Raw genomic sequence first — 16400 nt, 5'->3', positions numbered from 1 at the left:
TAAGTTACAAAAGAGTTTTGAGTGGAAACCATATGGTCCTAATAGTTTTTTATGTGATAGGAGAATGAAGAATAGGTTGTCCCCATACATTCACCATAGAATTCCAGAAATTGAAAAATATGCAAATATGGATGAATTGTGGGAAGGTACCCTAGTAGAGCATGATAGTGAACATGTCAATTTTGGGAAAGTTATGAGAGATCTTGAGAAAACACTTGACTTGGATTCTTTTGGGCATGTATCATTTAAGTTATCTCAAAGGTCAGGAGTTGGTGCCTCTAATGTTGGAACCTCTCACCAACTTTCACAGGAAACAAGTATACCAGCTATAGGGTCATCAAAGGGCAAGGAATTAGAGACCAGCTTTCAACACACTGAACAGCCTACAATGTCCAAGCAGCCTGAAACTTTCAAAGAACAGGCTCAAATAAAGACTCTCCCCACTCAGGTCAATATAGGAGAGCCTCCAGTTCTACAAACTCCTTTAAATGAGGAAAGAAACAAAAAGAGAGACAGGGAAAAAACTACCCCTACCAGTGAACCATCATGACAGCCTAGAACAAAGAGATAGAGATTAAATCCCCTTTTAGAGGAGGAATTTGCAGAAGAAAATACAGATAGTCATAGGGAAGAAAGAGTGGAAAGCCAGAAAACTTTCCCAACAGGAGGAACACCCACTAGCTCTCAGAGGCAGGAGTTAGAAAGGCAGAAAAGCATAGAGATATCTTCTTCCAAGCTACCAAGGACTGGTGCCTTAGACATCAAGAAAACATTCACAGAGATAAAAGCCAGGAATGATCCACTAGGCTGCAAGTTTATAACCAATATTTGAAGATGGCTCCTACAAATCAACAGAGATTTATGTTAGCGTATGACATCAAAGAAGGCAAGATGATAATGAGCTATTTCAAACCCCAGGTGCAGTAGCCTAGATCAGCAGCAAATTATCTTAGAACAAATTTTGAAGTCATGAGAAAGGATATTCATCCTTTGGATCAAATTGAGTTACATAAGGAAACGGGAGAAATGATTCACTCAACCTTGACTGGCAAGGCATTGATGGCCCACAGATTACAAAATTCTTTGAACAACACTACTGCTCAACTACACTTGGAAAAGGCCTCCTCTCAAGCCAAAGATAATAGAATCAAAACCTTAGAAGAAACAATTATTGGGTTGGGCAATGATCCCAAAGATGCAAAGGCTACAGAAGCCTTGATTAAAAACAAAGATGAAGATATTGCTGCCCTAAGGAAGCAACTAAAACTTCCACCTTCAAGACATCCACAGACTGATGAGGTTATAAAGCAAAAATTTGAGGAAGAGTTGATGGATTTACTCTTAAATCTGAATGAACGACTGAATGATACTAAACAAGCACTTGAAAAGGCATTGAAGGACAAGCAGGGAGAGTCGACCTCCCAGCCTCCCAATGTAATACCAGTAGTATCAACAGCAGTCCCATCAACTCTTGGAGAAGCATTAGCACCAAATATTCTAGCAGTCACAGCAGAGGCAGTTACAGGTACAGCAACAACAGGAATAGCAGGTGTAGCACTGGGAAATACTACTAATTTGAGCATAGAAGAGCTAATAAAATCAATGGAAGCCCTGAAATTACAAGTTTCAGAACTAAATAAGCTAAAGGAGCAATATGCCAAAATGGAATGAAGCTATGATCTCTCAAAGGTAAATGTTGCAGAAAAACAAGAGAGATTAAAATGTTAGAAAATAAAGTAAAATCATTGGAGAAAGATCTTACATTTGACAAGCCTCTAACAGAAATCAGGAGAACTATTTGGGCCAACATCACTCAATCCATAAATGATGTTTGGCCTTCTATCCAAGTGATTTTTGAGTAGATTGATCTTGTGAAGGTAGCCCAAGAAGAAACCCAAAGAACAAAGGCAGAACTAGGAAAAATTCCTGAGGAAGCCAACAGGCTTATACATTTTTTGAATACTAGAAATAAAGAACAGCTAGAAGAGTTACGCATTAATGACAGGACATAAACCATTTTGGAAATGAAAAGGGTATTAACCAAGAAAAATTTGATGCAGAATTTAGAAAGAAGATGTCATGACATGCGGGCAGAGATTAATGCTTTTATGGAGAAGTTTGATATTTTGCAGAATAAAGGCCTACCTAGTCCTTTGGTGATTAATGACAGGTTAATGAGGCATAAAGATTATGTGGAAAAATTGAATAATTATGTAGGCAACCAAGCAGGTTTGTCAACAAGTGTAGCAGGGATAAAAGCATTGCCTACAGGCAGGGTGCTCTACGACAACCTAGAGAACTTATTCTATGTCGAGCATGAACTAAAACACTTGTTCCCAATTCAGCCTACATTTTTCAGGTATACAGAAACAGTTGAAACCCTCAGAAAGCTTCAGAAAACCAGAATACCACAGCCAAAATGGTGGGAAGAAATGCTCAAAATTTTGTAATTCGTTCTAGGTAAAAGGTAAATTTTGATTTTTAATACAGTTAATGAAGATAAACAGGATGAAAAGAGATCAATAGATAAAGAGTATCAGATGCAGGTAAAGTGTATCAGTAGGAAGGTCAAAACAGAGAAGCCAGCACATAATTACACCAAGGATAGCAAGAGGTCAAATCATAGGGCCTAACTCCAACACATTCTCGAAAATAGGGACAGCAAACCATTCGGTTGCCTTATCTATCATCTATGAGGTCTTCTAGCCCTATTTTCTTGAAGGATATGATTAGTCACCCCAATTTTTTTCTCACTTTGTTATGAGATATTTCATTGTAAAAAGTTTTGTATAAATACCCCCTCAATTGGAGTATTGAGTGTGGATTCTTAGACATTGTTGTAATATTGACTATTTTGGAGTAAAGTGTTGTTGGACCAACTTTTGTATGGCTTGCTGGATAAAGAATTGAAGCAAAGGACTTTTCACAGATTTCTTGAATCAAACACCGGATCAATAAGTCCTCTATACCTTATGTTTTAAAGTTTTCTTTGTTTATTATATCATCCATGTTTCACATCTGAATGATAAACGAAAAAGATTAATTCAGAATATGCTTGATTGCACTCTATTTTCAATCGTTATTATTCTCCATGTTTTCTTCTGAATTAGGATAAACAGTGAAATCTTAATTGCTTCTGTTTCTAGTTCGTTCATTTTGATTATTTATTAAAGAATACTTAATAGCTCTTTAGTAGTAATCATTCAAGTTCCCTCCTTAAATATGATGAAGGATTCTTAACTGCCCTTCACCCATTTTAAACCCATTCCATTTATCCCAAGTTGTTATTTGTTCCCTGTTTGACCATCTTGCCCTGTGAAACCATCTTTTGTTAAGAAACCAAGTCCAGTTAAGCCATCTTCTTTGACTCCATTAGCCGAATGGCCTGAGCTACTCAGTTTTACCCTTCTACTATTGAATCTCACCACCCAAATTAAAAAAAAAAAACTCTTAAACTTCACAACTAGCCTAATATCTTTCAAAACCAAGCTAAATCATAAAGAGAGAGCCCTCTCTGAGTACAGATTGGCTAGATTCTGTACTCAAAAGTTGTTTTGTGGTTACCTCAAACCCCTTTCCTCTTCCCAACAACTTCAAGGAAAATCTGAGTGATAACATAGTGGTGACTCCACTGGGGACGTGAATAATTTTTTTGTTACTATTGTTTATTTTATAAGCTACAGACGGAGCCTAAAGTTAGCTAGGTAGCCTTTGAACTGCTCTTGCTTTGCAATTGCTTAAGTAAATGAATGTTGCTTCAGTCTATCTCTGGTCTAGTTTATGGATTGAACATCTGGTTTCAAATTCTTAATCAGTTCCTCTTATCAAATAAGTCTTTAAGAAAGTTCAAATTCCATACCTAAAGCCTCTTAAAGAAACTGTAAGAAGTTGTATTGTCTAGCCCATTTAGAGGAAAAACCAAAACGTACCTAGAAACTTGGCTTCAAAAAGGACTCATTACACCAGAGCTAACCCTGATCCAAATCCACCACCTATGTTTGAAAACCCTAATCTGATCCCTAGGATTCTTAGGAGACAAGAAAGCCAAGAGAGTTCTGTTAGTTCTAGGCCTTTATACAGATCAAAATCTTGTCCTGTGAAGTGGATTTACCTTGAGGACGAATCCTTTGATGAGTATTTTGAGACCTCTTTATTTGTAACTTTTTCTGATTTTGGGTTAGCCCACATAGTTCATGACCCATTATTTATCGAAGATTTACAACTTGAGATTGTCACTTCACATCTTGATAGACATTTGCAGAATTCCATTCAATCTAAGCTTACCTCTGTAGGAATACCAAACCTTTCTGTAATTACTTCAGCCTCTCCAAGTTCATCAACAGCACCTCAGACATCTCAACCTCAAACCACCCCTTCCACCCCTCCACCTACCACTCCAAGACCAACCCCAGTTGTTGTTTCAACCCTATCTACTGCAATGGCAAACATATACACTTCTCTGGTTTTGCCAGCCAATCCAAGGGCTATGCTCCAAGATTATCAAATTAAAATCACCCCTTTCGATGGTTCTAGCACTTACACTACACAAAAACATACCAAAAATATGACAGACTACCTTGAGATATATGAAATTGATACAGATGATGTCAGAATGAGAATCTTCGTTCAAAGTCTGACTGGAGATGTTAGAACATGGTTTAGAGCCCTCCCTGCAAACAGTATCAATGACCTACAAGCTCTTTATACAACATTCTTGAACAGATGGGAAAAGAAGAAAGATCCTCTCCAGATCTTATCAGAATATGAAAACCTGAAGAGAGGAACACAAGAAACTGTGCAAGATTACTATGCTAGGTTCAATAATGTTTACAATGTTATCCCTCAAAACCTCAGACCTCCTCCAAATTTGGCATTAATCAAATTCCCTGATGGATTTGATTCTAATATGGCATACCAAATTAGGGAAATAGCTCCTTGAACTTTAGAAGATATGCAAAGTATAGCTGTCAGCGTTGAAGCCAACCTGATATCAAAACGAGCTAAATCCATAAGTGAAAAGAGGATACCTTTGAAAGAAGAACCCTCTGCCTTGGAACAGAAACTGGACGCTATTATTAAAGGAATGGATAGGCTAGGAGATAGAGTAGAAACAACTGAAAGGAAATCCCCTTGGGCTGCTCAACCAAGTAACACTGGGAGAAATCCAAATTTTAGGAAGAACCAAAACCCGAACATTGGAAAGACTGGCCCTGATCAAAACATTAGGCCCCCATTCCAGGAAAATTATGTTGAAGCCTCAACTTCTGATGAACCAAAAGAAGATACCCAAATCAATTTAATGGGACTCAACAATGAACAACAAGTTTTCTTGACCTAAGAGGATCAAGAAGCTCACATTCTTAAACAATTCCAAACTCAGTCAGGTGAATCATTTGACTTTAAGGAGGGATATGATACATCCATTTATGAAGTCCACAAACAATATAACCTGAGGAGCAGAAGAATAGACATCCCTGATACCAATAAACAGAAAGCTAAAAAGTAGCCTAACAAAGATAAGACCAATACTACCCCTGTACATATTCTTTCCAGAACAGATCCTAATCCAGCTAATCCAATTATTGAAGATGTATCTGATAATCAACAAAATAACAGACAACCTTCCACTTCTATTCCTTCCAAAGGAAACATGGAAGAACCTCCAGAAGTCGATTTGGAAACAACTTCATCCCATAACTCCACTCCTGAGCAGGAGAGAAACACAAACAATACAGAAGGAAAAGAGAATCCAACTATCCGACATACAAGAACTCAAACTGAAAAAACCTTTTAATCTGGAGACTGAAGTAGGCAAATTAAAAATATTTGTTCCATTGTCTGAATTAGCTAAACATGATGTCTACAGAAGCCAGATCAGTAGATCACTCAAAATCTCGATTGATGAAGATTCAGTAAATGTTTTTGATGACCAGCCTGAATCGATTTTTGGCCCTGAAGTGAATGAAAAAACAGTAGATTGAGGAATCCCCCATTTCTATGTAAGTTTGAACATACATGATAAAATGCTTCATAATGCCATGATTGATTCTGGTGCATCTCATAACTTAATGCCTAAATCTGTAATGGAGAAATTAGACCTAGACATCACCAAGCCATATAAAGACCTCTTTTCTTTCGATTCAAGTTAGGTCAGATGTTTAGGATTAATTAAAGACTTGTGTGTATCACTAGTTCAATATCCAGCCAAAACAATCTTAATGGACATAGTAGTAGTAGATATTCCACCAAAGTATGGCATGTTATTGTCCAGGTCTTGGGGTGCAAAGCTTCAAGGATCTCTACAATTGGACATGTCTTATGCTACTATTTCAGTGTTCGGTCAACCCAAGAAACTATACAGAGAAACCTTAATGAAATACGTTGTAAGTAGTCAGGAGAAACCCCAAAATTTCCCTATCTACTCAGTACACTCTGATATGGATTCTTTCATTCTTTACAATGTTGAAAGTGATTCCTCAAATGAATTGGAAGTTTTAGCAGCAGAACCAAAATAAATTACAAATGAAAAATCTAGTGTTCAAATACAAGAAATTTCTGAGAACAATGAAACATCAGACACCCAAGAGAAAACAAAAGAAACTAAAAAACCAGATCTCCCTATTAAACAGATTCCTGAGACTCCTGACACCAATTATGAACATGAAATTCTTTGGCACTTAGAATTTGATGGTTCAGTTAACAAATTAGGAGCAGGAGCAGGAGTTTGGGTGCACAATCTTGAAAACGATCATGTTGAAGGTCATGCCTATAGATTAAACTTTAGATGCACCAATAATATGGCAAAATATGAAGCTTTGTTGCTAGGTCTTAAATTTATTAAAAGATTAGGAGCAATTAGGGTGTCTGTCTTAGGAGATTTTGAGTTAATAGTTCAACAAATTAAAGGATAGTATTCAACAAATGATCCCAGATTGAAGTATTACAGAGATACAGTGATAGAGATTCTCAACACATTTCTGGAAACCAAGCTTGCCAAAGCCCAAGAAAACATAATGTGCAAGCTCATAGTCTAGTAATGTTTGCCAACACCTGCAAATTACCATTCGAACCTAATCATCAGTTCATAGCTGAGATTAGACATAGGCCAGCGATACCTGACAATTTGAAGAACTGGAAAGTGTTTGATAGTGATAAGCAGATTAACAATTTCTTGACCTTAGATGAAGAATTTTCTAACATTAACATAGATGTAGATACAGTTAGTGAGTTTGATCAAACAAATAAGATAGAAACAGACATTTCAGCAGAAAGTGCAACTCAAATGCTTCACCCAACAAAATTTACCAATAAAGAAATGCAAGATCTTAAAGAAATGGATATTGATGAAATTATTGAAGGAGAATCTGAAGTAATCAATTTAAAAGACAATCATTTGCCTCAGGGATTAACTCCTTTGGAAGATCTCTTTGATTTCAATGATATTCCAAAGAAACCTAAGATGGAACCCTTAAAAGCAGATATTGAGGACTATAATTTGGGAACTGAGGAAGATCCTAAAATGGTAAAGTTATCTAAATCTTTGCCCCCTGACCAAAAACTCAAATATGTTGAACTAATGAGAGAATTCCAGGATGTCTTTGCTTGGAGTTATGAAGACCTGAAATCTTATGACACCTCCATAATTCAGCATACAATACCTCTGAAGGAAAATCAGAAACCATTCAAGCAAAAGCTCAGAAGAATTAACCCTGTACTGCTTCCCTTAATTGAAAAAGAAATCAAACGAATGTATGAAGTAGGGATAATTGCTCCTATTAGGTTTTCAAAGTGGGTGTCTAATCTAGTACCTACTAGGAAGAAAACTGGAGAAATCAGATTATGTGTTGATTTAAGAAATGCTAATAAGGTTTCTCTGAAGGAAAATTACCCTTTACCCAAGATGGATCACATTTTGCAGAGGGTGGTAGGTGCTTCTAGGATTTCACTTTTGGATGGGTTCTCAAGCTATAACCAGATTCTGGTTCATCCCGATGACCAGGAAAAAAAACTGCTTTTACAACGCCAAGGGGCACATTCAAATATGTCAAAATGCCATTTGGACTAAAAAATGCAGGGGAAACCTTCCAAAGAGCAATGGACATAGCATTTGCAAAAGAAATTCATGATTTTCTGGTTATTTATCTAGATGACCTGACTGTTTATTCTAAATCAGATCAGCAACATTTGGATCATCTGAGACAAGTATTCTTGAAATGTAGAAAATATGGTATTTCTTTAAATCCTAAGAAGTCCTTATTTGGTCTAGAGGAAGACAAACTTTTAGGCCATATTATCTCCAAAGAGGGCATCAGAATTGATCCTGCTAGAATAGAAGCTATTCTGCAAATACCCCACCCTAGAAATGTCAAAGAACTTCAAGCTTTCCTAGGAAAGATTAACTTTTTGAGAAGATTTATATCTAATTTAGCTGAAATTAATTAGATTGCTTAATAATATGTTGAAAAATGATTCAAGTATTAAATGGACAGTTGAAGCCAAACAAGCCTTTGAAGAAATTAAAATGGCTTTGACCAGAACACCAGTCCTTACAAGTCCAAAGTTTGATGGAGACTTCATAATATTTTCATTTGCATCAGAACACACCATAGCAATTGTTTTACTACAAAATGATGATCGAGGATGTGAAAAACCTATAGCCTTTTTTAGTAAAGCACTTAGGGATGCACCACCTATTAAAGACTTTAGAGTGTACATATTGTACTCCCATGTAATAGCCTATGTACCAAATGTTGTTGTCAAAGACATCCTAACTCAGGATGGAATTGAGGGCAAACGAGGTAAATGGATTGCTACTATATTGGAGTATGATATTGAAATAAAACCTACAAAGCTTATAAAAGGACAGGGATTGGCCAAACTCATGACTGAAACAAATTGTCAAGCCCTAGACATTAATGAACTGGATAATGAACAGGAGATGGCAACTCCACAAATCAGCCAGGCCTTCTTAGATTCACCTTGGTATGCTGATATAACTTATGTATTATTAAACCTGCAGGCTCCTCCAGGGTTATCTAGAACAAAGAAAAGGTTTTTAAAGATGAAAGCTTCAAAGTTTTGTATTTTAGATAATGCTCTTTTTTGGAAAAATCATGAAGGTATTCTATTGAATTGTTTATTAAAAGAAGAAACTGACAAGGTTCTCAAAGAATTTCATGCAGGAGACTATGGTGGACATTTTTACTGGAAAGAAACTGCAGACAAGATCCTGAGGGCTGGATTTTATTGGCCAACCTTGTTCATTGATGTAAAGAAATTTGTCACTACTTGCCATAAATGTCAAATTTTTGAAGGCAAGAGAAAACTATTACCTTTACCCCTGAGACCAATTGCACTGAAAAACCCTTCCAACAATGGGGTTTGGACTTCATTGGAGAAATCCATCCTCCTCTTTCTAGCCAACATAAATGGATTCCAACTGCTACAGAGTATCTCACCAAATGGATAAAAGCCATTCTTTCTAGACAAGCCAATGACACAGTGATTATAGGATTCTTAGAAACCAACATATTGTCTAGATTTGGCTGTTTTGAAAAGATCATAACTGATAATGCTATTACCTTCAAATCCAAGAAAATGATAAGTTTTTGTAACAAATACCATATCACTTTAGGCCATTCCACAGCCTATTACCCTCAAGGTAATGGTCTAGCTGAGTCTTCCAACAAAAGCCTAATTAATATTATTAAGAAATTATTGGAAGAGAACAAGAAAAATTGGCACAAGAAACTTACTAATGCACTATGGGCAGACAGACTTACCACCAAGAAATCTATTGGAACTAGTCCTTATGAATTAGTCTATGGCATGGAAGTTGTATTTATGTCATATTTAGGAGTCCCTGTAATGAAATTACTTCAAGAAGCTCAAGTGGAACCCAATGATATTCAAAGGAGGATAAACCAGACCATCCATCTGCAATAGACCAGAGAGGAAGTATATCAAAGATCCCAAGTGTTACAAGAGAAACTTAAGAAAATATTTGATAAAAGAACCAAGGCAGAAGACTTCTACCTTGGAGACAAAGTTTTAAGATGGGATTCCAGGAGAGAGGATAAGGGAAAACATGGGAAGTTTGACTTCCTATGGAAAGGACCTTTTATTATCCATGCCTTACAAGGGAACAATACTTACTATCTCAAAAACTTGGATGGCACAAAAACAGAAGAAGGGCCAGTTAATGGTCGAATGCTAAAAAATTACTATGATCTTACTTTTTAATGTATTCTGATCTTAACATGTACATACTATATCCTTGGTAATGTCACAGTTTGGATTGGATAGTAACTTGCTAGAGTTGAAGCCAGGAGAGAAGGCCCTAAGCTTCAGAAGCATTACTGTCATATAGAAAATAAAGCAACAGGCAGAAGAAGATTTCATAGCACAGTCAAAGTCATTCAGAGGCCATCTGACCTACTGTTCTTGACTTTTCACCAGGAAAATCCATCCCCAAGTGGAGCCAATGTTATGTTCCTATACCAATAGGGGTCATATTTCATGATTGACTTAATGGCTATGTAATATGTTCATGCCTTTACTTGTTGCAAAGGTTTTCCATATTGTTAAAAAATCAAAAAAAAAATTAAAAAATGTAAAGAGGGTATACCCTAAAAGAAAAATCAAAGGGTGAAAAGAAATAAAATGGTCAAAAAGTGAAGGAAAATGAACCCCACCAAAAGAAAGACCAAGGAAAGTGTGCAAGTCTAAATGCCACTACTTTTTACTCTTATGTAATAATCAAATTGTGTGCAACTTGTAACTTATGCCACAATTGATGAATAGTCAAACAGCTTAAGCTTGACTAGTTCATATTTGAATTTCATGTTTTAGAAGTAGAGAATAAAGTCTGACCAAACGTTTAATCTTGGCAGATAAGTAGATAGGTAGAGTGAATAAAAGGAGCTCAACAGTTTAATCTGAGCCCTTGGATGTAATAAGGTTAGACTTAGATAGATTTCTATATGTAAAAGGAAAAGTGTGATAAGGGTTTGCCAGTCCAAGTGCACCCTAATAAAGAAGAAAAAATGTCAGGCTAAAGTAGGTAGGGTAGGTAGATGATGTTGCAGAATTACTTGTGATGGATAGTGTCTCTAAATGAGTTAAGTTTCACTTTTATCACAAGTGCAAGGCAAACATTTCACTTGATGCAGTTCAAGCAGAACAAGGTTAAATAATTAACTTCCCTTCACATTTTTCCCTAAAGGCTTCACTAATTCCCCCTAAAGTATTAAGGTCTTTGAAAGCTAAAGGGGCTCAGAGCATTTCTATGACTTCTGGAGGGATTGGACCCTCGACCCAATAATTTAAATGGCCTAAGTACTTAAACCATCCATAAATCATTCGTTCACTCTCATATGCGCCATATCACATAAAAACCCCTTTTCCACTTTAAGCCTAAGTTTAAATGTATACTCTAATGTTTTTACTTAGAACTCTTTATCACATTGCTTCATATTAATTTCTGACTTATATTATATAACTCCCAAAAAGTTCACCCTATCCCGTATTATTAAATATATTGAAAAAACCCCAAATTGTTAAATATCCTGCCCCCGGTCAAATATAACCATAATCCGTATTAAAATCAGGATTAATGAGTTAATCAGTAACCCATTAAGAACCTTGAATTTCTGCTTTATTGCACGGGATTAATTAACCCTCTAGTTTAAATTAATAACCTCCTTAGCCATTCTCAGTCGACCCGATATGATTGATTATTTGTTAAATATATTAGGCCCACATACATAAAGCCCTGTCGTACCCCACTCCCGTCCACCGTTAGATCTCGTCCTTATCATCCAACGGTCGACGATGATATCGCACCCCCTAGTGACCACGCGTTAACGCGCAATCACCAGGAAATTTTCCTCCCGTACCTCCGCCACACGTCTTGCAGTCAATGGGATCATTGTCCCCCGGCCGAAAACTGCCCACTCCAAAAGCGGTGCGATCCTATCCCGCTTACCGCCCTCCGTAATACGACAAAATGTCATTTCCCTGCATACGTCACCCGCCTGATAATCCAAAAAACCCCCGCCAACCTAGATTTTGTGAATAAAACCTATGAAATGTCATTTTCGATGTTTTATATGGCAAACTGTGTTCCCATGCAAAGTGACGTCCCAGTCAACCGCTAAAGCTTTTCAACCGCCACCTGGTCAGAAAATTTGCAGCGACACCATCCAGAACCTGTTATCCATCCTGCCATTGCACTGTTCACTTCCCCAATACAAGTATTTACCCATTTCCACCGAAACCCTGCAAGTTTTGGCTTTATACTGAATATTCCACAAAAAATACCAATTTCGCTATACATTCAGTCATTGTTCACTATATAGGTTCCAAAACCTACTGTTTTCACTATTTTTCACAGAAAACCCGAGTTCCATTCCTGAATCCACAAGAACCAGTGATGGAGACTCCTATAGCTCTGAATTTTGTACTATGAATGCCCCTCACAAACATTTAGATTATCTGCCCCTGGCTGACAAAGATTTTCATATAAAAGACTTATCCAGTGATGAAAACCACCTTAAGATCTTTTGCCAAGCTAGAGACAGCTATCTTAACGGCTCTGACATCTTAGGACTGTGGGAATCCAATCTTCCCATTTACTTCCTCCCTTCAGTCCATGTTTTCCCAGATATCATTCATCAGTGCTGTGCCAATTATGACCCTAACTAGAGAGCAGTCATGTCCCCAAGTCAAACAGTCATTTTTCCCATAACTGCTCAGTCTATCAATGAAATGATGCAATTCCACTCCAGTCATGCTCTCACTCCCCTTTCCATGGGATTCTTACTTGAAAAAGCTCCCCAATTGTCTCAAGCAGAACTGACTCACATCTATCATATATTCATGGACCCTAAACGTCAGCCTAATGGCCCACCTCCTTATCTGTAGGTTTTCTTTACAGATACAGGAAGAATTATTATTGATATGATAGCCTCAATCATGGGATTCAACTCCAGAGAGTATGTTGATGAGATAACCTTGGTATTATTGTCAATTTTTACTCCTGGACAGCCCCCTGTTGTTAAATATTATTATGCCTCTTATATTGCCAACAAAATTCATGACCAATTCCTAAGACTGGACAATGAAGGAGTCTTAAAATAAACTACTTTCATCTATCATCTTTTGTTGTATTATCAGTTAGACAGCTTCCCTTTCCATGTCAAGAAACTTGACACCAGAGGCAATCCAAGGTCTATCATTTTTTGGAGTCCTATTTTCCATAATTCCATTGAGACACCTTACACCTACAATGAGTTCATTGACCTATTTGTCCATCCAGCAACCACTTTTTTGATAGGAGCTTCCCCTCCTAGGTAAATGGTGATATGAAGAAAATTCTCCAGCTCTCAATCAGTACAGGATAGGTGACTGGTACCTATATAAGAATCACACAGAAATCAAGATTTATGGATGTGAACTCTGCCCTTTTAAGCTGCCAAAGTATGTTCCAATGAGACTCTTTACATTGGAATATTTCAGGCAAATGATAAATGTATACCTAGTCCATTTTTGTAATGCCAAGAAGAAAGCTCAGCTTAGAATCAAGAACCAGCTAGGCCCTTTTGTCTGCAACACTAGGGAAGCATGGAAAGAAGCAGATAAATTTTTAGAAGAGCAACTTAAGTTACAAAAGAGTTTTGAGTGGAAACCATATGATCCTAATAGTTTTATATGTGATAGGAGAATGAAGAACAGGTTGTCCTCATACATTCACCATAGAATTCCAGAAATTGAAAAATATGCAAATATGGATGAATTGAGGGAAGGTACCCTAGTAGAGCATGATAGTGAACATGTCAATTTTGGGAAAGTTATGAGAAATCTTGAGAAAACACTTGACTTGGATTCTTTTGGGGCAGGTATCATTTAAGTTATCTCAAATGTCAAGTGTTGGTGCCTCCAGTGCTGGAACCTCTCAGCAACCTTCACAGATCAAATGGCAAGGAATTAGAGACCAGCTTTCAACACACTAAACAACCTACAATGTCCAAGCAGCCTGAAACTTCCAGAGAACAGGCTCAAATACAGACTCCCCCCACTCAGGTCAATATAGGAGAGCCTCCAATTCTACAAACTCCTTTAAATGAGGAAAGAAACAAAAGGAGAGACAGGGAAAAAACTACCCCTACCAGTGAACCATCAGGACAGCCTGGAACAAAGAGACAGAGATTAAATCCCCTTTCAGAGGAGGAATTTGCAGAAGAAATACAGATAGTCAGAGGGAAGAAAGAGTGGAAAGCTAGCAAACTTTCCCAACAGGAGGAACACCCACTAGCTCTCAGAGGCAGAAGTTAGAAAGGCAGAAAAGCGTAGAGATATCTTCTTCCAAGCCCCAGGGACTGATGCTCAGACATCAAGAAAACATTCACAGAGATAAAAGCCAGGAATGATCCACTGAGGCTGCAATTTTATAACCGATATTTGAAGATGGTTCCTACAAATCAACAAAGATTGATGTCAGCTTATGACATCAAAGAAGGCAAGATGATAATGAGCTATTTCAAACCCCAAGTGCAGCAGCCTAGATCAACAGCAGATTATCTCAGAACAAATTTTGAAGTCATGGCAAAGGATATTCATCCTTTGGATCAAATTGAGTTACCTAAGCAAACGAGAGAAATGATTTACTCAACCTTGACTAGCAAGGCAATGATGGCCCACAGATTACAAAATTCTTTGGACAACACTACTGCTTAACTACACTTGGAAAAGCCTCCTCTGAAGCCAATAATAATAGAATAAAAACCTTAGAAGAAGTAATTATTGGATTGGACCATGATCCCAAAGATGCAAAGGCTACATAGGCTTTGATTAAAAAGAAGGATGAAGATATTGTTGCCCTAAGGAAGCAACTAAAACTTCCACCTTCAAGACATCCACAGACTGATGAGGTTATAAAGCAAAAATCTGAGGAAGAGCTGATGGATTTACTCTTAAAGCTCAATGAACCACTGAATGATATTGAACAAGCACTTGAAAAGGCATTGAAGGACAAGCAGGGAGAGTCGACCTCCTAGCCTCCCAATGTAATACCAGTGGTATCAACAGTAGTCCCATCAACTCTTGGAGCAGCATTGGCACCAAATATTCTAGTAGTCATAGCAGAGGCAGTTACAGGTACAGCAACAACAGGAACAGCAGGTGTAGCATAGGGCAGTACTGCTAATTTGAGCATAGAAGAGCTAATAAAATCAATGGAAGACCTAAAACTACAAGTTTTAGAACTAAATAAGCTAAAGGAGAAATATGCCAAAATGGAACGAAGCTATGATCTCTCAAAGGTAAATGTTGCAGAAAAAACAAGAGAGATTAAAATGTTAGAAAACAAAGTAAAATCATTGGAGAAAGATCTTACATTTGACAAGCCTCTAACAGAAATCAAGAGAATTCTTTGGGAAAACATCACTTAATCCATAAATTATGTTTAGCCTTCTATCTAAGTTATTTTTTAGCAAATTGATCTTGTGAAGGCAGCCCAAGAAGAAATTCAAAGAACAAAGGCAGAACTAGGAAAAATGCCTGAGGAAGCCAACAGGCTTATACATTTTTTGAATACTAGAAATAAAGAATAGCTAGAAGAGTTAGGCATTAATGACAGGACAGAAACCATTTTGGAAATCAAAAGGGTATTAACCAAGAAAACTTTGATGCAGAATTTAGAAAGAAGATGTCATTACATGTGGGCAGAGATTAACGCTTTTATGGAGAAGTTTGATATTTTGCAAAATAAAGGGCTACCCAGTCCTTTGGTGATTAATGACAGGTTAATGAGGCATAAAGATTATGTGGAAAAATTGAATAATTATGCAGGCAACCAAGCAGGTTCGTCAACAAGTGCAGCAGGGATAAAAGCATTGCCTACAGGCAGGGTGCTCTACGAAAACCTAGAGAACTTATTCTATGTCGAACATGAAATAAAATATTTGTTCCCAATTTAGCCTACATTTTTCAGGTATACAGAAACAGATGAAACCCTCAGAAAGCTTCAGAAAACGGAATACCACAGCCAAAATGGTGGGAAGAAATGCTCGAAATTTTGTAATTCATTCTAGGTAAAAGGTAAATTTTGATTTTTACTACAGTCAATGAAGATAAACAGGATGAAAAGAGATCAACAGATAAAGAGTATCAGATGCAGGTAAAGTGTATCAGTAGGAAGGTCAAAACAAAGCAACCAGCACATAATTACACCAAGGACAGCAAGAGGCCAAATCATAGGGGCCTAACTCCAACACATTCTCAAAAATGGACAGCAAACCATTCGGTTGCCTTATCTGTCATCTACGAGGTTTCTAGACCTATTTTCTTGAAGGATATGATTACTCACCCAGTTTTTTTCTCCTTTGTTATGAGATATTTCA

At 37.2% G+C, this 16400-nt stretch overlaps 1 protein-coding gene across 1 annotated transcript in view; it reads left to right on the top strand.

The window, feature by feature from the left end:
- Nucleotides 1-16400, top strand: part of LOC149192784 (uncharacterized) — an 80827-nt gene that overhangs the window by 40457 nt on the left and 23970 nt on the right. Inside the window, exons 5-6 of the mRNA XM_089407110.1 lie at nucleotides 2133-2229; nucleotides 2491-2546. Of these exons, the coding sequence (XP_089263236.1) occupies nucleotides 2133-2229; nucleotides 2491-2546 (153 nt within the window). The remainder of the gene's footprint in view (nucleotides 1-2132; nucleotides 2230-2490; nucleotides 2547-16400) is intronic.

This window comes from Pinus tabuliformis, chromosome 2_2, assembly GCF_031772625.1.
Source record: "Pinus tabuliformis cultivar Carrire ecotype Pingquan chromosome 2_2, CPIR1, whole genome shotgun sequence".
In the NCBI taxonomy this organism is placed as follows: domain Eukaryota; kingdom Viridiplantae; phylum Streptophyta; class Pinopsida; order Pinales; family Pinaceae; genus Pinus; species Pinus tabuliformis.
This window is presented reverse-complemented; position numbering and strand designations above follow the sequence as displayed.